Source organism: Anolis sagrei, chromosome X (assembly GCF_037176765.1).
Source record: "Anolis sagrei isolate rAnoSag1 chromosome X, rAnoSag1.mat, whole genome shotgun sequence".
Lineage (NCBI taxonomy): Eukaryota > Metazoa > Chordata > Lepidosauria > Squamata > Dactyloidae > Anolis > Anolis sagrei.
In genome coordinates this window covers 19,675,820-19,697,721 of record NC_090034.1, presented here as the reverse complement: position 1 = coordinate 19,697,721, position 21,902 = coordinate 19,675,820, and the positions used below count along the sequence as shown (strand labels likewise).

The window sequence follows — 21,902 nt, the reverse complement described above, 5'->3', positions numbered from 1 at the left end:
GTTCTGCGAGCAGAGCTTGTTCCTGCAAAAACAGTTCAGGCGCCTGTCGATGGGGTAAGCCCTGTGAGAAATCTGCTGACTATTGCAAAAGACAGGGCTAGATTTGATAATCAAATTATCTAAAAGGAAACAAGGAGGCTTCCCAAGCGGTGTGTCAGGAAAGCTTTGGAAGCTTCCAGAAAGCTGGAAAGCTGGCAGATGCACTCTTTCCAGAATGATGTCTGCAGAGTTGGATCCAAGCCAGATAAATTCAGTTTCTGGTGGGACAAACTAAATAGACTCCAGAAAGGTGACATTCGCAAGATGCGGAAGTCTTGCCATTTTTCTTCTGCTTAGAACAGCCCTTTTTCACAGAAAAAACATAGAGTAACAGACCAATGCTTACAGTAATGTTGTCTCAGGACCTTATACATGACTTAAAACAGACGTGAATAAAAGGGAGCATCATTTCCTAAAGTATATCTTCATTTTATTTGGGGTATAAATAAAGTTTCCCATTCCCTTCTACAATAAGTATTTGAATACATACCATCAAATATAACTAAGCACAACACCAGCACACGTATTTTTATAATTGCGACATGGGAAATAAGGCACTCTTTGGCATTGGGGAGGGAACATTATCATTGCCCTTTTAAAGCACAGAGGCGAAACCCTGTGGAGGTATGACCTGAAAGCATAATCACTACTTGCTAATGTCTGACTAGAGTATTGCAGTGGGAAGAGCGGTACCTTGCATGAATGGGCTGGATACCATTCAGTGGCCATAGCTTTAAAAACAGCCTCTACCTGTAGACAATCATTTATATTGCCAGTCACTGGGCTTTTATTGGTGATCTAACTGGGCAGTTTGATCTCTCTGTAGCTGTCTTTCATTGTCTTTTAATACCAATCCAAAAGAACAAATCACTTCGCAGAGCAATAATAATGTAGTGCTTTGGATGATGGCTCAAAACAGTTTCCTTACAACAGTTGCGTAGGGTAGGCTAGGACGATTCTCATCCTATAACTGTGACTTGCCTAAGGCTTCTTACTGAAATTAATATTAATGAGAGATGGAAATAAGCCTTTCCCAGCTCCCAACCTGCGTTTTGAGCCACATCACGCAACAATTTTTTCATGAAGGCTTTACAAGTTTTGATGCCAAACAAGAGTTTATTACAGGCATCACATCAAGGGACTGGTTTTTTGTTTGGTTTCTCCCATGAATGCCCAGGGGTATCCATTGCTAGTGTGAACTAACTTGTAATCTTGGCAAAATGCAGCATTGGCCATATGTTTGGCAAGATTCCCTGGATTTTAAGGGAAATCAATTGAGTGCAGGTTCGTTGCACTCTAATGTTGAAACCAAGTGCTAGGTTTCTGGCATGCAGATCACTTTGGGAAGCAATAAGTAAAAGTCTTGCATTTGTAACAAGTGTTGATCTTTAAACCAACTTCATTAGAATAGTGCTCTCTGACATCATCCCTCTGGATGGTGCTTCTTATTTTTGTCCAGACACCAAGACTGCCAGCTCCTGGATAGACATTTCCTTGTTGAGATAGCTGTCATATTGGGTTTCTGTTAGTCGTCCGCTCTTCAAAGCATCTTCGATGGAGAACTTCCTCCCTGACTTTCTGTCATGGATGACGGAAGATTCCCCGTTGGGCCCTTTCATGGTTATCTCTTCCCAGTCGCATTCTTGGTTCTTCAACTTGACGTACAAGCCCCATTCAATAAGGCCAAACCGGTGGGCTTCCTCGGGAGACATCTCTCTCCCAGTGTCGGGATCAATGACCACGATGGAACGCCTCAAGTGATTCTCCCTCTGTTCCCTCTTGATGGCCACTGTCTGGAGACGGTTCTGAAGCTGTTCGATCTCGTTGTCTTTTTCTCGAGACAACCTCTTCAGGTCTTCCAGCTCTTTCTCCAAGGTCTGGAAGCGAGAGTCCAGGCTCACACCGCATTCCACCTGCGACATGTTCTTCAAGTCCCGGGCTTCTGCCATGGTGAGCTCAATCTCGGACTGCAGCCGCCTCATCTCCAGCAATAGGTTCTGTTTCTCTAGATGTAGCTTGTGGTTCTCCTCCCTCAAGAAGTCCAGCTCCTTGGAAGACTTGGAGTTGTTGAACTCCACTTCAGATAACTTGGCCTCCAGCCGACTGATATCTGCATCCAGTTCCATCTTCCTCCGGCTTTCCTCCTCCAGGCTGTTCTTCAGTTTCTGAATCTCATATTCAGTGTCTCCTTTGTCCACTTGGACGCTCTCTGAGAAGACCACTTTTTCCTTGACTTCCATGTTCTCCAGTGTGTGCAGCTTCTTCCTCAGGGCTTCTAACTCAGCCTGCAGAACTTGCCTCCTATGCTTTTCCTCCTCCAGTTCCAACTTGAGCAAAGCGTGTTCTTTCTCCTGCTGTGGGTCTTGCTGGAGGATTACCTTCTGCTTCACGGTCACTCTTTCCGTTGTCTCTTTCTCCTGCTCCTCCAGCTCACCCAGCCTGATCTTCAGCCTCTGTACCTCCAGCTCTGCCTCCCGACGGGCCTGTCTCTCTTTCTCCAGCTCTTCCAGCTGTCGCTCCAGCTCTGACCTCCTCCGCTGTAGTTTCCGCATCTCGTTCCGAAGCAAGTCAATCTGCTGCAGCTCACTCTCTATGTTCTGTGAGAAGCAGCTGACCTCAGCTTTCAAGGCCGGGTCTTGCTCTAATTTCACCACCTCTTGCTGAACCACTTTCTCCTTGACTTGTGAGAGTTCTTCTTCTTTCTCCCTGATCCTCTCCTCCTGGATCTGCCTCTCCCTCTCCAGGTCCATGTGCTTCTTCTGTTCTTCAGCCAGCTGAGCCCTCAGAGATTCCACCTCTTCTCTTGTCTGGGGGTCCTCCCGGTACTGCAACACCTCTTGAACTACTTCCTTCATCTGGACCTGAGGTTTGGCCTCCTTTAGCATCTGGATTTCTTGCTTCAGCTGATAGATCTCCAGATCCGCTCTCTCAATGGCTCTGGTCCTATCCACAATCTCATCCCTGAGACTTTGCAGCTCCTGCTCCGTCTCTGGGTCAGTTTTGTACTTAATGACTTCCTTAATGACCTCCTGCACTTCCACTTGAGGTCCTCTGTTCCTCAGAGCGGCCAGCTCATTCTGGCAACTCTTCAGCTGCTCTTCTCCGCCCCGGTATCTTCTCTCCTGTTCCACCAGCTCAAGGCGAAGGTTGGCCACTTCGTTTTCGGTCTGGGGATCTGGTCGAACAATTTCCCGAACCTTCTCCTGGACAAGCACTCTGGCATTTTCTTGCTCCAGCACCTGGATCTTTCTGAGCAACTCGGCTTTTTCTCTCTCATGAGAGCGACCTTTGGCTTTCTCCTCTTCATACAGACGCCGCAGCTCGCTCACCTCCCTTTCTGTGGCTAGGTCCTTCTCCACCTTCAGCACCTCTTTCACCGTGATTTTGCCCTCAGCCATCACCCGCTCCTTCTCCAGCTGCTTCAGTTTGGCCTGCAAGAAACGGAGCTCTTCTTCCTGCTGCTGCCTCAGGCTGCTCTCCCGTTGCTTGCTTTCCTGCAGCTGTTGATATTCACTCTCCAGCTGAGGATCATTCTGCAGTTTCAGCACTTCCTTTTCAGTTACCTTCTCCTGCTCCTTATTCTTCTCTTCCGAGAGAGTAGCAATTTGGCGACGCAAAAGGACCATGTCGTTCTGGCGGGCTCCTTCCTGCCTCCTGAGGTCCTCCAGTTCTTCTTTCAGCTTCAGGATTTCCTCAGCCTGGCCTTTATCCGGTTCAATCCGCAGAACCTCCTTGACCACGTACTCCTGTGCGCCTTCTCTCTTTTCATGCTCCAAGGTTCGCAGCTTGAGCTTCAGGGCTTCAAGTTCACTCTGCAGCTCCTGGTTCTTGCGTTGCTCCTCCGCAAAGTTCTGCTGCATCTTGTAGAAGCTGTCCTCTAGCTGTGGGTCGGGCACTTTCTTCACCACCTCCTTGGTGACCAAGCTTTCCTGTGGCTTTTGGTTCTGGAGGAGGAAGATGTTTTCCTGAATGACCTTGATTTCCTCCTCCAGCTGCTGTCTCCGCTGACTTTCATCCTCCAGCTCCTTCCTTAACTTCCAGATTTCTTCTAGCGGCCTTTCGGACCTGCTGCTCTGAACAGACTCCTGCATCAACTGGACTTCAGGCTGCTGTCAATAAGGAGGAAGCAGAGAGTCAGTGGGAGAACTGACCTGCATAGGTGTCATTTTAAAGCAAAGGCGGGCAATTGCTGGAGTCAGTGGGCTGCATTTGTCACTTGAGGGAACCTTACAGGGCCACACCCCTAAAAACATTTTGCCTTCTTTTGGATGTGGAATTCTACTCCAACCACTATCAACTGTATATGGCCATTCTGTATTGTCCAAAAAAGCCACTCTGCCTACATAGCACATATTAAATCTGACTATGTCACCAGTGTGACATACACCAGTACATGAAACAGTAATGGATTTTGTGTTTACAGCTCCAAGCTATCTTATTCTGAACACTTCTGGCATTTCAGTTATGGGATACTCAACCTATATCAGCTGAATTTTTAAGATGCTGCACAACTTTTGTTGTTTTGCTCAAATAGGCTAATAACAGCTATCAACTTGGAATTTGCAGCAAAGCATAGTTTTCAAAACTCACTTGTTTCAGGAGATTCTGGGCAAACTCCAAGTTCTGCAGCCTCTGCCGATTGACAGCATTGACCTCTGTGAACTTTGCAGCCAGGACGGCTTCCTACAAAAGAAAGACAAAGATGCACTCAGAGAAAGCAACACAAAGGGGACTCCTCTGCAAACAAGGAGAGAAGCCTTAGACCCACTCACTGGCAGGTTTGGGCCTCTGTTATTAACTGCCTTTGACCCAATGAATGAGAGACCTTCAAGTCACCCTCAGCCTTGCTTAAGCCAGTTTACAGTTACTCCTTTTGTAAATGCTATTTTCAGCTTTGTAAATAAAGCTGACCACAAAAAAGGAGGAATAAGCAAGGAAGCAAGCAATGAAGAGGAACGCATTGTAGTAAGGGAGCTAAAATGCATTAATCTGACTTTTCTCAGAGGATTCTTTTAATATCAAAAAGCGACTGTAGGAGCCATAGCCCTATAAAGTAGTTTTTATGCTGTGACCTGGAGAACAGTGTTGATTTCTTTACTGCGGACCAATGAGATCAGTCACAGCTAGCAAAAGTCCACCTCTCCCAACCCTCCTGCAGAGCGCAAGGAACAACTGGTGCCTTTTGCACCGTGATGTTTTGTATGTCAATTTCCCGCAGCTGCAACTAAGAGTCAAGATGCCTGGAATCATAATCTAAATATCTGGAGAGCTAGAGATCGACAACCATAGCCTTGCAGTGCATTTCTCATCTACTCAAAAGAAATTGGGATTGACAAACCAGACTCTTTCTTATCTGTGTCACTTTTGCACGTATTTACCTATATCTTCAAGATAGGGTTGTTGTTTTTTTAAATGAATATGAACATTTGTGCTGGATATAAATATTCTAAACACTGCGTGTCCTAAAATCCAGAAAGCATAAAAGCCAATACATAACAAAAGTTAAGCTGATCTTTGGGCAACTGAATGGAAGTCAGGTTTTCCAAATATTTTTGGAAAGTTTGTTGTTTGGAGGTTTTCATGCCCAGCTAAGTGTCCTGCAGTGGCCCCTGCTTCTGGCCAAGGAACTCTGGGAGATAAGCACCAAGAACGCTCCTTCCTCAAACTCAGGAGAGGTCAAATAAAACAGCGATGTTGCCCTCCATCATCAACAAAGCCTGTCTTAACAGAATAACAGTCCCTTCCAGATTAGAAAATGCTGAAATCTGCCACAGGGCAACCATCTTGGCTACTGTGCTCCAACCTTCTCCATCCATACCTCTTCTTTCACTTTAGCCGCTGGAGACTGGAGCCTGGGCCTCTTGCTCATGAAGCCATTGCGACCATTTTCCAAATCAAGGATGGACCTCAGCTTTTCTGCCTCTAGTTCGTAATCCTGAAAGAGGGCAAAGGAGTCAGAGAAGCAGCAGAGAACTGGCCATGGTTAGGCATGTTTCCGCAGAGGGGTTTTCTCTTAACCCTTCGCAGCTGCCATTTCCCCTTTCACCATCCTCACCTTCACTGCCTGCTGATACTGTTGAGCCTCTGCCGAGATTTTTTGGACTTCTCTTTCCTTGCTTGCGATTTCTCCCAGAAGGGTCTGAAAAAGAGAAAAGTCAAAAGGGCAAAATGAAGGGACCCCTTTTCTGAAAGTAGGAAAAGCGAGTTGGCAGCTGGAGCCAAACTCAAAAGCGGGGGGCTGCAAGACTGGACAGCGCTCTGTATTGTTTGAAATCTCTTTTTCCGGCCTCTATATTTTCTTTCTTTCTATTTTGCTGCTTGTCCTCTGAAATGGGCACAGTGGAAATCATATGGAGTGAATCTGTGGATCAATGCGGAACAATGGCTTCAAACTACAAGAAAGGAGATTCCATCTGAACATTAGGAAGAACTTCCTGTGAGAGCCGTTCAGCAGTGGAACTCTGCCCCAGAGTGTGGTGGAGGCTCCTTCTTTGGAAGCTTTTAAACAGAGGCTGGATAGCCATCTGTCAGGGGTGCTTTGAATGCAATATTCCTGTTTCTTGGCAGAATGGGGTTGGACTGGATGGCCCATGAGGTCTCTTCCAACTTTATGATTCTATGATTATGGACTCTAGTTCATAATGGCTTACAGCACATTTAATCTTTAAAGTGTCATATTAGGAGTTTTATTTCCCTCCCCAATATCAGGTCAATACAACCTGATGTTTTCCACTGCCACCATTTCCAGAGACAGGATGTCTGTAGACTTCATAGGCTCTCCTTGAGGACCTTGAATATCTAAGCAGGAAGGATGCTGTAAAAGCCTGTTTTCTACATCAACTAAAAGCATGCATTAGAGTAGACTGGCCCTTGAGATGCTGTTGGTCTACAGAGCCGGACCTTTGGGGTTTCTTCCAACTTCATGGTTCTGTTTCATGATTACCCTTTGGTTCCTCAGCTTGGTTTCCACTTGACCAATATTGTCAGTTTCTTGGGGCTCATAGTTGGGCATGTTATAAAGGAACTGGCTCAGGTTGTCGTAGCCGTTGCGGTAGTTGGAATAGGCCAATTTTGCTCTCTGGAGTATCTGAGATCTAGGATGGAAAAAGATCACTTTGTAACAGCAATAGCCACAGGCATCACAAAATCCCATTAACTTTTTTTTCATATCAGGACTGACTTGAGAAACTCCAAGTCACTTCTGGTGCGAGAGAATTGGCTGTCTGCAAGGACATTGCCCAGCCATCCTCTTATGTCCCAGCATGGTAAGCTGGAGCTGACAGATGGGAACTCACCCCTCTCCCCGGATTCGAACTGCCAACCTTTAAGTCAGCTCCATCCCATTAACAAACTCCTATGTATACGTGTGACACGGGAGAAGATTTGCCATGAGATCACATTGTTATATGACGATGTTAGTTCATTGCCACCTGCTTTGAGGGCTTTCAGTGGAGGGGGAAAGCATGCAAATCAAAAGAGAGCTGCACATTTTATGCAGTATTTTGACCCCAAAATCTCAAGAGGAGTAAAGGATTCAGCCATGCATGCTTCCCCTCCTTTCTTCCAGCTTTGTTTGACCCTTTGCTTTCCAAACACGGCTCTCTGCGCAGTCCCACCTGTGATCCAATTGCTTGCTGAGGTTGCCAAAGCGCTGGTTGAGCTTGTGGAACTCGGCCTCCTGGCGCTCGATATCCGGACAGTGCTCCTGGAACTGGGCGGCAAGGGTGCTGGAGCATGCCTTGGCCTTCTGCAGGTCCTGCTCCGCTTCGCTCAGCAAGGGCCACTGGGACTGCAACTCGGAGCCCAAAGCCTGGGCAAGAAAGGAGACCCAGCACTTTATTGGAATGCCCCCCCCCCTTTTGAGGACTCAAGAGAGCTTACAATATTATAGGCACCCCCAAATCAATCCAAACACTATCCTGGACACTGAACTCCCCCAAAAGAAAAAAAAAACATGCTGCAGAAACAGAGACTGAGATCCTACATCATAGACTACATTTTGTAATTTTACACACCCATAGCAATGTTGTAGAAAGATAATGCAAACCTGTAAGTAAATTGGAAAGGCATGCACTCCAGGAACTGGTAACACATGGGACACTTCTGATGCACACTGGACAATCTCATTGTTCAGCACTTACTAGCCAGCCTCTGTCTATCTACAGTCATCAAAGGGTTGCATTTGAGTGAAGGGGCCAATTTCTGCACGCCACCAATGAGAATACTATGCCTTCTGCTCTGGCATCCTAGTTCTGGAATATCCCCTTAGAAGTCCAACTGGTGCTAATGCCAAACTTATTCAGTACCAAGTCAAAACATGGCTTTTTCCTTAACACTTTTGGATTTCACTCAAATTTGCAGACATAATGGTTTACATTATCGCTTTAAATTGCCTTGTTTTGAATGTTAAATTGCCTTTCAAAATTACTCCTGCTGTTTCGAACTCTTTCAAGTAGTTTTTAATGTACACCACCTGGAGATCCTCAAAAATACTTAATAACAACAACAACAACAAAACGGTGTCAGCTGCTAATAGATACAAGATAAAATTCTGGTGGTGCTTTTGGCCATAGAAAGTAGAGCCTGTTATTGCTCTTGGTGAAGATAAAATAGTGAAGAGTAGAGACATCACACTTGCAATGAAGATCTGCTTAGTCAAAGCCATTGTATTCCCCGTAGTAACCTATGGATGGGAGAGCTGGACCATAAGGAAGGTCCAACTTTTGAACTGTGGTGTTGGAGGAAAATTCTGAGAGTGCCTTGGATCGCGACAAGATCCAACCAGTCCATACTTCAGGAAATAAAGCCCGACTGCTCATTGGAGGGAAGGATATTAGAGGCAAAGTTGAAGTACTTTGGCCACATCATGAGAAGACAGGAAAGCTTAGAGAAGACAATGATGCTGTGGAAAATGGAAGGAAAAAGGAAGAGGGGCCGATCAAGGGCAAGATGGATAGATGGTATCCTTGAAGTGACTGGCTTGACTGAAAGAGCTGGGGGTGGCCACGGCCGACAGGGAGCTCTGGCGTAGGTGGTCCATGAGGTCACAAAGAGTCGGAAGCGAATGAATGAATAAACAACAACATTGCTCTTGGTGATACGCTATTGAGAGCTAACCTTGCTCCCATCTTGTAAAGAGCTCTTTTTATCTCTGTGTCTTTCAGTAACCTTATTTTGGAGATTCTTTAAAAACCAAGCTTTTGTGGGAAATGACCTAGATGACCCCAATGCATATTTTGTAGCTCCAGATAGGTTATTTTGAGCACGATCCTCTCAAACTATTGCTCACCAGCAGCTCTTCGCTCTTGCGCTCCAGGGAACGGACATCCTCAGGAATGGTATCCTCAATGGCCAGTTTGTTCTCGTAGCCGGAAAGCAGATCCCTGCCTTGCTGCAGGCTCTTCTCAAGGTGATTGGCAACATCCACTCTAGAAAAGACACGCCAAAGCCACTCATCAGACACATGTGCTTATGTTTAGACTGGTCCACAAATTCCCCAAGCTACAGCCCTCCAGCCTCAAACAGGCACACCAAAAGGTGCAACATAATGAAAAAGTCGGTTGATATGCCAACACTTCAAAAAAAAAAATCCAAATAGAGCTATTGACCCCGTTGTAATTCCTGACCCCAGGTTGACTAAGAGAAGTCTGAAAGAGACACCTACTTTTCCTGAACAGCGCCCAGAAGCTGGACAACATGGTTGTATTTGTTGTTTGTTTCCTCCACTTTGGTTTTCACCAACGCGGCACTGCTTGCATCAGGCACGGATTCCACGAAGGCTTCACACTCCTGGATCCTGCGACCTTTCTCTGGCTCAATGTGGCGGACCTCGCTGGCAATGTTCTGCAAAGACAAAAGGGGGAACGAGACCGCAGACCATCGATGAGCAGAGCATCTCCACTCATGTGCCATGTGGGGTGGGATCAAATGGGGCCTTAAAACTAGAATGTGGCAATACAGTCCAGAAAACTCACAGCAACCCAGTGATTCCAGCCATAAAAATCTTCAACAACACAAGGTCCTCTTTGTTTACATGCTGTTGCCTTGGCTGGCCAAGACCCAATTTGGTATTCATTTTTGAGCACTCAGCTGCACAAAAGCCAACATCTGATCTTATCCAAGTGGCTCTCTAATATTATTTTAAGCTCTTTATCCATAAGCCTATGTATACCTCTCTTGGATTGCTGTGTGCCTCAACCAGACAAAAGGCTGGGAAAACATTTTCAGTTGTTTTTCTATTTTTAAGGATTTTTTTCCATTGAATCCTACAGTTAGAAAGACCCCAATGGCTATCCAGTCCCTTAAGAGCCTCCGGTGGCACAATGGATTAAACCCTTGTGCCGGCAGGACTGAAGACCGACAGGTTGGAGTTTCAAATCCGGGGACAGCATGGATGAGCGCCCTCTGTCAGTCCCAGCTCCCCATGTGGGGACATGAGAGAAGCCTCCCACAAGGATGGTAAAACATCAAAACATCTGGGCATCCCCTGGGCAACGTCCTTACAGATGGTCAATTCTTTCACACCAGAAGCAACTTGCAGTTTCCCAAGTTGCTCCTGACACGAAAAGAAAATCCTGTCCCTTGAGGACTCCAGAGGGGTTACAATATTAGAAGCACAGAACCAATCCAATCACTGCCCAGAAAACCAAACCCCACAAAAAGAAGGGGGAATCAGTCCCAAAGGGCTTTCTGACTATTGTGTGAGTAACACAAAAACACCAGCTTTGCCACCCAAAAACCAGGGGTGCAACTATTATGCAGTGAAATTTTGTCTTTAGGGAGTTCATTTCATTGTCATCTAGACTCTACTGCCTGAGACAGTCATTTCACTGCCCAGAACTGATGCAACCAACCCATTTCACCAAATCATCCTTTAGCCAACTGTCTCCATCACAGAAACCCAGCCAGCTTTTACCTTGAGGTCCTTTGACCGCTCCGCACTGTCCTGAATCGCCCGACTTTGCTCGAGTGGTGGGCGCAGGTTGGCCGTGATGGCCTTCTCCTGCTTGTCCAGCTCATTATTCACTTTCTCCAATCCTGCCAGCAGTTGCCGTCCTTGTACACAGGATGCATCTGAGACAAAAAGATCAGACGATGAAAAGATTTATCTCCATTTCTGGCTGAAAACTAAATGGGTCCACTTACTATCAGTCAAAAAGACTCATTCAACAGGCCTTCAGCATTCCCTGGGGCTTGGTTACAGGACCCCCCGTGGATGCTCAAGTTGCATTACATAGCAAAGGTAAAGGTTTCCCTGACATTAAGTCTAGTCGTGTCCAACTCTGGGTGTTGGTGTGCTCATCTCCATTTCTAATCCAAAGAGCCGGTGTTGTCCGTAGATACCTCCAAGGGCATGCAGCCGGCATGACTGCATGGAGAGCCGTTACCTTCCTAAAGAAGCGGTACCTATTGATCTACTCACATTTGCATATTTTTAAACTGGTAGATTGGCAGAAGCTGGGGCTAACAGCAGGAGCTCACCCCTCTCCCCAGATTCGAATCGCCAACCTTTCAGTCAGCAAGTTCAGCAGCTCCGTGGTTTAACCCGCTGCACCACCAGGGGGCCCTGCATTATATACCAGTAGTAAAATAAGACCAAATAATAGGACGAACAGGTCCATTGAGAGTTTAATAATGATGATGATTATGATGATATCAATAATAGTAATAGTAATAATAATAATAATTAAGAAAGTCTAGCCATCTGTGCAAATAGCAGGAGGCTACAGCAGGGAATGCCTCCTTATCAGCATAGGGCTTGGTTTGTGGCTAAATCAAAAGTTGATTTTCAGATTTATTTGTTTTTCCAGATACTTTTTCAAATATGTTGCATATCACAGAATATTTCTCCCTGCCACAGAGTTCCATTCATTTCCACAGAATTTTGTTTTGGAGGTCTTGAAATTAAAGGGACATAGCCACAATTAGAATTTCTTGAGCCCCTCATGGAAAGCTACCAAATAGGTCTTCCAGTAAACTTGCAACTAGATCTAGGTCCCATATAGTCAACAGAGTGAATTTTATTGATCTCAGGTAGAGGACCGCAGTGCCATGGCAGGTTAAACCAACCACTAGCTGTAGAAAAACTTGCTGACCAGAAGGTTAGCTGTTCGAAGCCGCGGGTTGGTGTGAGCTCCTGCTGTTAGCCCTAGATCCTGCCAACCTAGCAGTTCAAAAACATGTAATGTGAGGAGATCAATAGGTACCACCTCGGCTGGAAGATAAAAGGCAGCCATGCAGCCATGCTGGCAAACACAACCAGGAGGGTCTATGGACAACAGGTTTCTCAGTATGGAAACTGGAACAAAAGCTCCTCCCCATGGCCAGAGTTGAGCATCATCTCCAGACACCAGAGATGAAAAGGGAAACTGTTGCCTTTGTTTGTGTATTGTATAAAAGGCATTGAATGTTTGCCTGTATATACCCATAATACTATAATCTACTCTGGGTCCCCTCGGGGATATAGAGCGGAATATAAATAAATGTGTTGTTGTTGCTGCTGCTGCAGCTGTACTGGATCCCAGACCTTCCCCAGGAATAACTCACCTCCTATGCCATCAGCCTTCAATGTATCGTATCTCTGTTGCAGAAGCTTCTTTGTACCAGCTGTCTTCTGTTTCACGCTTTGATACTGGCCAGCGATGCTTTGGAATGAAAAGATGTGGCCAATTAGAAAAACAGTGAGGGATAAAAGCACTTTTGGATTTAAAATGAAGACGGGAATGTAAGAGAAAGGAGGAAGTGCTGGATTTGAATCACTGCAGAGGACTAAGGTCAACTGCGCGATTAAATGAGAGGAGATCCATTGTAACAATGGAACTGGCATAATGTTTGGCTCACCATTCAGCAGCAGTGTCACTGGGTTTTCTTTAGCGGTTTAATTTTAAACCAATACAGAATGAGTCTCGTTTATCCAGAAATCTGAAACAATCTGCAAACTATTTTTTTCTTGCTAGGTATCCATTTTTGTCTTCAGAGAAAGGGGGCTAGTCATATGTTTCTCTTCCCAATCACTTTATTTAAAAGGGGGAAAGTGTGCTGACCACCAAAGGCAACTACTTTTTGGTGGGTCTTTGTGTAAACAAAGTCTTCCCCCCTTTGCCCCTTCTTTTTCCCATATCAGGACTCCTTGAATTTAAACTCAGTGTCACTAGCCCCCTTTCTTCCTTTGCAAATATAAGTGCCTTATTGACTCAAATCTAATGCTCACCTCTTTTGGCTAAATGACTGCACCAAAAGGGAAAAGCTGCTTCAGGAAGTGGACCGAGAGCTCCTCTTTGAAGGACTAATTTAATGGCCAGCGTTCAATGCTATGGGATCCTGGGATATGTAGTTTGGTGAGGAATCAGCATTCTTCGGCAGAGAAGGGTTTAGCCTATAAAGCCTAAAACGGTTCTGGCCCTGCTTACCTGTCCGAACGTATCTCTCCTTACGAACCTTCTAGGAATTTAAGATCTTCTGTGGAGGCCCTGCTCTCGGCCCTGCCATCTTCACAGGCTCGATTGGCGGGGACAAGGGATAGGGCCTTCTCAGCGGTGGCCCCTCGGTTGTGGAATGCCCTCCCCAGGGACACTAGATCAGCCCCTGCCTTCTTAACATTTCACAAAAAAGTTAAAACGTGGCTATATGAGCAGGCTTCCCAAACGCAGTGTAGCTATTAAACTCTGATCTCGGAACAGTTGTACAATGTGACTGGACAATGACGGATTAATGCAATGCGGAGGACTTATGGTTTTTTATTATGTTTATTGATGTTAATTGTAATGAATTTTTATATCTATGTTAAATGTTTTTAATATTTAAACTATTTTTGTACTGTTGTGGGCATCGAATTGTGCCGTTTTGTAAACCGCCATGAGTTGCCCTCGGGCTGAGAATGGCGGTATAGAAGCGTAGTAAATAAATAAATAAATAAGGCTCAGGGCCTTGTAAAACTACAGCCCCCATTATCCCATTGCATAGAACCAAAGCAATTAGGTTCATTCTACAGCATAGGTAGAACTCTAAAGGTTTCTTCTAACACTTTTGTTTTTAAAAAAGGAATCCTAAATAGGTAGCCAATGTAATGTTAACCTTTTTTGGCCAAATTACAAAGCACTGTTTGTCACTGCATATTACATTTGGCAATATAGCTTTTTTTAGTTTCGGGCTTTTGAAAATGGAGGTGTGCATGTGATTCAATGGCGCATGAGACTTGAGTCAATACGGTATTCCAAAATCCAAAAAACCTCAGGACCCAACCATTTCAAAGAAGGGAAGTTGGATCTACACTGTGGAATGAATGTGGATTGGCATCACTTGTACTGCCATGGCTCCATGTTATGAAATCCTGGGAGATGTAGTTTGGCGAGGCACCAGCACTCTCTGGCTAAAGGTCTTGCAAAACTATGCCACCCATGATTCAACAGTATTGAGTCACTTAAAGTGGTGTCAAACTGCATTCATTCTACAGTACAGAAGCATGTAGAGAGTCAATTTATATTGCTTTTGTGAACGCAGCCGAAGCGGAGAAGCACTTACTGGTCAGCAAGGGTCAACGATTCAGGATCTGTCGGGGGAATCATGAAGCAGACGCCGGGGGCATTGATCACATTTCCGGTGCTGTCCGTCACCTCCCAGAGGTCACCGCTGTTCTTGTGCAACGTGTATCTAGCCCCACGCGAGAGCTGGCACTGGGAACATAGACAGTCATGTACTGGCAGTCTCTAAGTTATAAACATCTGACTTTTAAGAATACTTTTAAGAATATTTTCAAGAGGTGGAGAGTTGAATCCCTGGATGCTGAATCCGTGGATACGGAGGACCAATTCTATTGTATTACGGTATATCATATTATACAATATATACTATAGTTCTTCTTGGATTTTTTTAAAAAAGTAATATTTTAAGATTATGATGATTGGATCCATGGATGCTGAACCCGTGGATTCGGAGGAGCAATGGCACACTGCCTTGGAAGATGATGGGTTTCTCTTCTTCTGAGCTTTTACAAGAGTGTCTTAGTTAATATATTTTGGCTATTTATTTATTTACAGTATTTATTTTCTGCCCTTCCCACCCCAAAGGGGACTCAGGGCTGTTCACAAAACACATATACTGCAAACGTTCAATGCTGATTATACAATGACAAGACAGACAACAGATTGAGGTATATATAAGCTTTTCCCATCTTTTGGCATCTTTGGAGGCTGTGCTTAGTTATGGCCACAGAGGGGTGCTGTTGTTCCATCTTCTTGCCAAAGAGCTTTTGTTTGTAAACTTCCTCCTTTTTCTGATTGAAACGCCATGTTTAAAATACCTCCCCTCTTTAATGCGGTTCTTATTTACCTACTCACATTTGTTTTCAAACTGCTAAGTTGCCTGAAGCTAGGCTAAAGTCAGGCACTCACCCTGACCCAGGCCTCAAACAATCAGCCTTCCTGTTGGCAAGATTTATTGCTGCTTGGTGATTAACCTTCTGCGCTAAAGCCCAACATCATCCAATCTCTGCAGACACCATCATCCCATGGGTCTGTCACTATTCCTGCCCTACTTCCAGTTCTGCCATTGGGAGTTCCACCATGATATGTATTTGGATCCTTCAGCCAGGAGAACTTGGCAAAAGCAGGGGATTCTCACCTGATCACTTTCATAGTCGCAGAGGGCTTCCACCGGGATGGGCTTCAAGGGGGTCTCCCGGCGGTACCTCAAAGGCAGCACTTGCTGGCTGCGCATCTGCAGGGACTTCACCACATCATCATACTTGTCCAAGGCCTTCTCCTGGTCCTGGAAGCACAAGGAACTTTTGATCTGAGACCATAATAAAATTCATTCCCAAGCAAAGGCGGTAGAGGAGGATAGACAGCTCTTTGTCCTATCCACAGAACAGAAGTAACTGCACTTCGGCACTGCAAGGTCTATTTGTGTTGTTGTTACTATTATATATGGGGCAACATTTGCCCTAAAAGAGACCTTGAGGGTCTATGCTTTCCAAACATCCCATCAAAAAACTCCCAAATTTGCCTCTAAATAATGCTCAACTGTGAAGGCATTTGTATCATGTTTTGGGAATTATACACTCATTTTCATCAAGGGCCACATCAGTCTTATGGTTGAGTCCATGGATAGGAGAATCCGTGGATACAGAGGGCCAACTATAAATATATATTTAATATAGTGCTCATAGTGCTCTTTAGTTTTTGCCCAATTTAGGTCCCCAGATGTTAGGAAACAACAGTTTCTATCACAGGATATGACCAGAGCTCACTTCCAATTTAAAAGCCCTAAAATAGCTCTCCAAAATGTGACCCACTGAGAGCATTAAGGGACATTTGGGGTGTACAAGAGGATTTCCATGGCAAGATTTCCTTAGAAAGGGTTTGCCTTTGCTATCCTCTCAAGCTAAGAGAGTGTGATCACCTAGGGTCATCTGATGAGTTTCTGATTCGACCCCTGAGTTCCCTTTCCCCACAGCCTCGTAGCTTTCCCCCATAGCACTGATGCTGGCACCCTTCCCAAAGATTACTTGCCTCGAGCTCCTGTAGCAAGGATTCAATTTGGTAGCGGTCCTTGAAATCTGGGCTGTATTTCTGGTCCAGGTCCGTGTCTACTTTCCTGAGGAGTTCTTGGGCATCTTTAGCATCCTTTTGGAACTGCATAAAACAATTACAAACTCAAGTGACTCTTCGGATGAGGCAACATCTGGGAAGCTCCATCCCTCTTTGCCTTACTTGTCAACACCAGCAGCAAACCCTACAAAGTGATGACAAGCCTAGTCAAAAGCACCCAAACTCTGTTTTCTCAACAAATTATTATTATTATTATTATTATTATTATTATTATTATTATTATGTGTATTTATACCCTGTTTTTTCTCTCCAAAAGGAGAGAAAACGGCCTTCGGTCTTCGACCGATGGGTCCAGAAACTTATCCCCTTCATCAAAGGAGAAAATGTGTCCTTCAACTGTAAGCCCTATGGCATAGGATCACCTTTGCAAACAATGTCCTATATCTGCATGGGGTACCCTTTTACCTTCCCACCAAGGCACTACCTATTGATCTACTCCCATTGCATGCTTTTGAACTACTAGTTTGCAGAAGCTAGGGCTGACAGTGGGACCTCACCCCGATTCATGGCTTCTAATTGCTAATCTTCTGGTCAGCAGATTTCCTGCAAATAGCAGTTTAACCTGCTGTGCTACCGCAGCCCCTTCTAACCACGGACCATTTTGGAGGGATTCAACTCTCCAAACTTTCCCAACATTGGTCATATGGCAACCTTTTTTATCTTGAAGTTTGCCCTTGGTTTCAAAGTACCTGATGATAGTCTTCCATGAACTTGAGGTGGCTTTCCTCGCAGATGAGCAGGTTGAGGTACTCTTTCCAGTCGGCATGGACTGCCTCAATGTGAGCCTGCAAACAACAGCAACAAAAGGAAAGTTTACGTATCAGGAGAACCTATGTCAGGATTATAAACAAAGAGGGACACCGGCATCTTCTCTTAACACAGATCCCTCGCAAGGCAAACTCACCTCGATGGGGATCTTCCCAGGATGGTTTTCAGCCAACAGCTGGTTGCCATCTTCATGCAGTTTATTAATAGCCGCCTCCTTTTCTTCTAGTTTCCGGTTTATGAAGTTCTACAAAATATGAAAACGGCAAACAGATTATACCTGCTCAGAATACTTACAAGCCATAGGACTGCTAAAGACATATGTTTCAAAGAATTCCATGGAAAGCCCCTCACTGGAGACATCTTGTCTCTATGCATGCTTACAGGAGAAGAACAAAAGTGGGGAACTTTCAGGGTTTCAATGTGACTTAGAAAAAGAGGTGTCTCCCTGAGAAGTAGTCAAACAAACAGTAGAAGGAGAAAATACAGTGACAGGTCAGGCAAACAAAGAGAGCAATGGGGCAAGGGCTTTCCCTGTCAGTGAACTCATCTTCCTATCTCCTTGTTGAGGACTAGAAACTTGTGCAGGATGTGGCTGAGTTCGAACACAAGCAACATTACTAATGACTTGGATTCAAATGACAAGAAAGGAGATTCCACCGGAACATTAGGAAGCTGTTCAACGGTGGAACTCTCTGCCCCAGAGTCCGGTAGAAGCTCCTTCCTTGGAGGCTTTTAAACAGAGGCTGGATGGCCATCTGTCAGGGGTGCTTTGACTGTGCCTTTTCTGCATGGCAGGGGGATGGACTAGATGACCCTTGAGGCCTCTTCCAACTCTTTGATTCTATGACTTTATGGTCCGGCGTAGGACAAGATCAATGAAGAGACGCCAGGGATGCTGAGGGAAGACGGCCTTGGGGAGAAAGGCATACCTCATATTGGCGTCGGCGACTGGGGTAGTCCAGGTTGCGGTCACTCCAGTCATACTGCATCCGGTCCTTAGCTTGCTGATCCAGCCAGTAGAGCTTGTTGGTGCAGCGCTGCATATAGTCCTGCAGGGAATTGAGGTCCTGCTGCCGCTGTTGGGATCCTGACTATAAGGAGAAAGGATGCTTTGTCAAGGGTCACTTCCTTCAAGCAACAAAAGTTAATCCCAAAGCTACCTGGAAGAGAGTCTTTGGCCTATTCCCGCCTCCAGATGTTGAGATTTCAGACCACAGTGAACCATGACAAATGGGGACAAAGTAGGGAAGGAGAGAAGAAGGGCAGCAGGGAATGATCTCATGAACTTTCTCCAAAATTCTACTCTGCTGACAAGATCCCTTGTACTCACAGACTGCAATGATCATTATCTCACCCATAAAAAAGCTGAGGAATCTTCAGCTTTTCAGGGTGTTTTAACCCCTTATCATTGGGATGTCTGGGAGTGGAAGTCCAAAACACCTGGACGACCAAAGCTAGCTTCCAAGCCATATTTCCTTGCTGTTCCTTACTCCTTGTTTGCTGTGAACTGCTTTCAAAAGCACCCAAATATTCACTGGTCCATTGAGAACGCCTTATTCCTTGCCTTTGCGTTGCTGCTTTCACCTCTTGTTCAACAACTTTGTCTGCATCTTCCCATGGAAAGAAAATCCTCCAAAACAAACCAAACCAAAGAGTCTCAGAAAGGGTCTCAGATAGAGGTGGAGGGTGTGGAGTCAATTCTCCACCTTCGGATATACCATGGATGCATTCCCCACCAAGCGATGCTCCCAAATATCTCTATCTTCATCCAGAAGTGAGGTGTATCACCATTTTGAGAAGGATTCTGATGACAATAGAGGTATTTTATGATGTTGGGGGAGAACACGGAGTCTTTCTGTGTTATTGATATAGTTCACTGCAATCCATGGCTTGCAAATCAAGAAAAAAACTCAGGAATGGATGCTCCTTATACTTTCACCCTAAAGTCTATCAGTTCTTTGACTCAAAGGTATTCTCATTTGAGCTAGACATTGTTCCCCATTTCTTTCGGTGCCAAATTTCAGAACTTTATCATTGTAGCCTTTCCAAAAAGAAATCTTACCAGCAATTTCTGGTACTTCATCTGGAGTCCACTTGTATATTCCTGGAAACAGATGAAGGTGTAGTTTAGCCTTGCAACCTTTACACTAAACAGGGTGGCTGCTCGACATTACAAAGACATTAAACAGGTCAGCGGTTCGAATCCAGGGAGAGCAGGTTGAGCTCTCTCTGTCAGCTCCAGCTCCCCATGTGGCGACAGGAGAGAAGCCTCCCACAAGGATGGTAAAACCATCAAACATCCAGGCATTCCCTGGGCCACGTTTTTGCAGACGGCGAACTCTCTCACACCAGAAGCGACGTGAAGTTTCTCATGTCGCTCCTGACACGAAAAAAAGGGGTGGCTGCTCTGTTTGTGGAGGAAAAGCAACATGTTTTGTGCAGATGCATCCCAAAGCAAATACATCCCAAGATCTCTTCCCATATCTCAGACCCGATATATAGCATGGCATAGTATAATGGCACCCCTCCTATAAAATGGAGAAGAACTCAAACAAATATATGTGAAATGACAGGTGGCCACAGCAGGTTGAATCTACACATCAAGATAGTGCTTGCTATCTTGGGAGTAATATAGCTGTTGCAGGGGATACTTTTAGATTAGGGGAACTTTTAGGATAAAGCTGGGCATGTTTAGCCTGCAGAAGAGAAGGCTGAGAGGAGACATGATGAGGGCCATGGATTGAGTGGTGAGGGGAAGTCATAGGGAGGAGGGTGCAAGCTTGTCTTCTGCTGCCCTGGAGACTAGGATGCAATGGAGCAATGGCTTCCAACTATAGGAAAGGAGATTCCACCTGAACATTAGGAAGAACTTCCCAACTGGGAGAGCTGTTCAGCAGTGGAACTCTCTGCCCCTGAGTGTGGTGGAGGCTCCTTCTTTGGAGGCTTTGAAACAGAGGCCAGATGGCTATCTGTCGGGGGTGCCTTGAATGAGATGTTCCTACTTCTTGAAAGAATGGGGTTGGACTGGATGAGGTCTCTTCCAACTCTCAGGAATCCATACCGAACCCAGGGATTTGCATCGAATACCAGTACTGAGCGCTCACGCAAAAAAGACACTTAATTGGCCCTCAATGTCCAACTTTCTATCATTTCAACAGCCAAAATTTGAGAGAAGGAGGGGGAGTCTGTTTTGCTATTTCTCCTTGGACAAATGGGAGTCAGAAACCCTAAAAATTATCAATTTGATCCCAATTTATGTCATCCAGGGATGAACTGATGCTCCCTCTCCCCATCCCACACGGTATCAAAAGAATCCAGGAAACAAACGTACATCTGACACTGGTGTCGCATGGCTGCCTTCCTTGGTGATATGAGGGCCGATCGCCATCACTTCATTGTGGAAGATGTTGTGCTCCTCCACCTGGCCATTGACGGACGGCAAGTCTGTTCCAAAGCCTTTGCTGTTCAAGGTTTCCTGATGGAGAAAGACAAGGTGGGTTAGGACCAGTTTTCCCACCTTCCTGGCATCCAATGCAAAGGAAAAAGACAAAAACACAATGCAGATCATTCACCAGCTTGGGTATCCATACCGCACAAGTACAGGCAATCCTTAAGTTACAAACATCTACCTTACAAATGACTCATAGTTAAGAACAGGGGGTGAGGAAACAGGAAGTGAAAGGGACCTCCCCTTGGAAGAAAGGGAAATGCACTCATGATAGAGTTACTATCATGGAGAAAGGGGGTCTCATCAGAAGTTTTATCACCAATCCCTGTTTCCACAACAAGCCAATTTTTTCAAAATCCAATTATCACTGGGACAGAAAGTGAGGCGAAATCTTCTGAGCACTGGGCACAGAAAGGAAAACTAACACCATAGGGGTGTTAATCCTTCTCTATGTTATATTCCACTTTATCTCCCCAGAGGGACTCAATGGATTGCAGTTTTACATATATGAGGCAAACATTTAATGCCTTTTTTACACAATCAGCAATGACATACGATACAGAGGTAAAGGCCTTTCACTTCCATCTCCGGCATCTGGAGGTGATGCTCAGCTCCGGCCATGGGGAGGAGCTCTTGTTCCATTTTTCCATGCTGAGGAGCCTCTTGTCCATAAATTTCTCTGATCCGTGTTGCCATCATGTCTGCATGGGGTGCCCTTTCACCTCCCTGCCAAGGTGGTACCTATTGATCTACTTACATTACATGCTTTCAAACTACTAGGTAGGCAGAAGCTAGAGCTGACGGCTGGGAGCTCACCCCGACTCGTGGCTTCGAACTGCTAATCCTCCGATTAGCAGATTTCCCGCAGCTAGCAGTTTAATCCGCTGTGCTACTATGGTTCTCTCTAAAATGTACATGTTCCCACTTACAAACAAATTCAAGTAAGAACAAACCTACAGAACCTATCTTGCTCATAACTTGGGGACTGCCTGTATATCAATTCAATACTATTTCAGTTGCCATGACTCCTTTCCACAAAG

At 45.2% G+C, this 21,902-nt stretch overlaps 1 protein-coding gene across 1 annotated transcript in view; it reads right to left on the bottom strand.

Annotated features, from left to right (window-relative positions):
- Positions 1 to 447: 447 nt before the first annotated feature.
- The window catches only part of PPL (periplakin), a 62,737-nt gene continuing 41,282 nt past the window's right edge, over positions 448 to 21,902 (bottom strand). Inside the window, exons 5-22 of the mRNA XM_060786567.2 lie at positions 20,746 to 20,889; positions 19,477 to 19,518; positions 18,344 to 18,505; positions 17,551 to 17,658; positions 17,336 to 17,431; positions 16,548 to 16,670; positions 15,658 to 15,804; positions 14,560 to 14,711; positions 12,586 to 12,683; positions 10,955 to 11,112; positions 9,704 to 9,882; positions 9,329 to 9,467; positions 7,656 to 7,849; positions 6,983 to 7,133; positions 6,095 to 6,178; positions 5,858 to 5,974; positions 4,630 to 4,722; positions 448 to 4,148 (exon numbers count right to left, since the gene is read on the bottom strand). Coding sequence (XP_060642550.2) covers positions 1,485 to 4,148; positions 4,630 to 4,722; positions 5,858 to 5,974; positions 6,095 to 6,178; positions 6,983 to 7,133; positions 7,656 to 7,849; positions 9,329 to 9,467; positions 9,704 to 9,882; positions 10,955 to 11,112; positions 12,586 to 12,683; positions 14,560 to 14,711; positions 15,658 to 15,804; positions 16,548 to 16,670; positions 17,336 to 17,431; positions 17,551 to 17,658; positions 18,344 to 18,505; positions 19,477 to 19,518; positions 20,746 to 20,889 — 4,851 coding nt within the window. The 3' untranslated portion in view covers positions 448 to 1,484. The remainder of the gene's footprint in view (positions 4,149 to 4,629; positions 4,723 to 5,857; positions 5,975 to 6,094; positions 6,179 to 6,982; positions 7,134 to 7,655; positions 7,850 to 9,328; positions 9,468 to 9,703; positions 9,883 to 10,954; positions 11,113 to 12,585; positions 12,684 to 14,559; positions 14,712 to 15,657; positions 15,805 to 16,547; positions 16,671 to 17,335; positions 17,432 to 17,550; positions 17,659 to 18,343; positions 18,506 to 19,476; positions 19,519 to 20,745; positions 20,890 to 21,902) is intronic.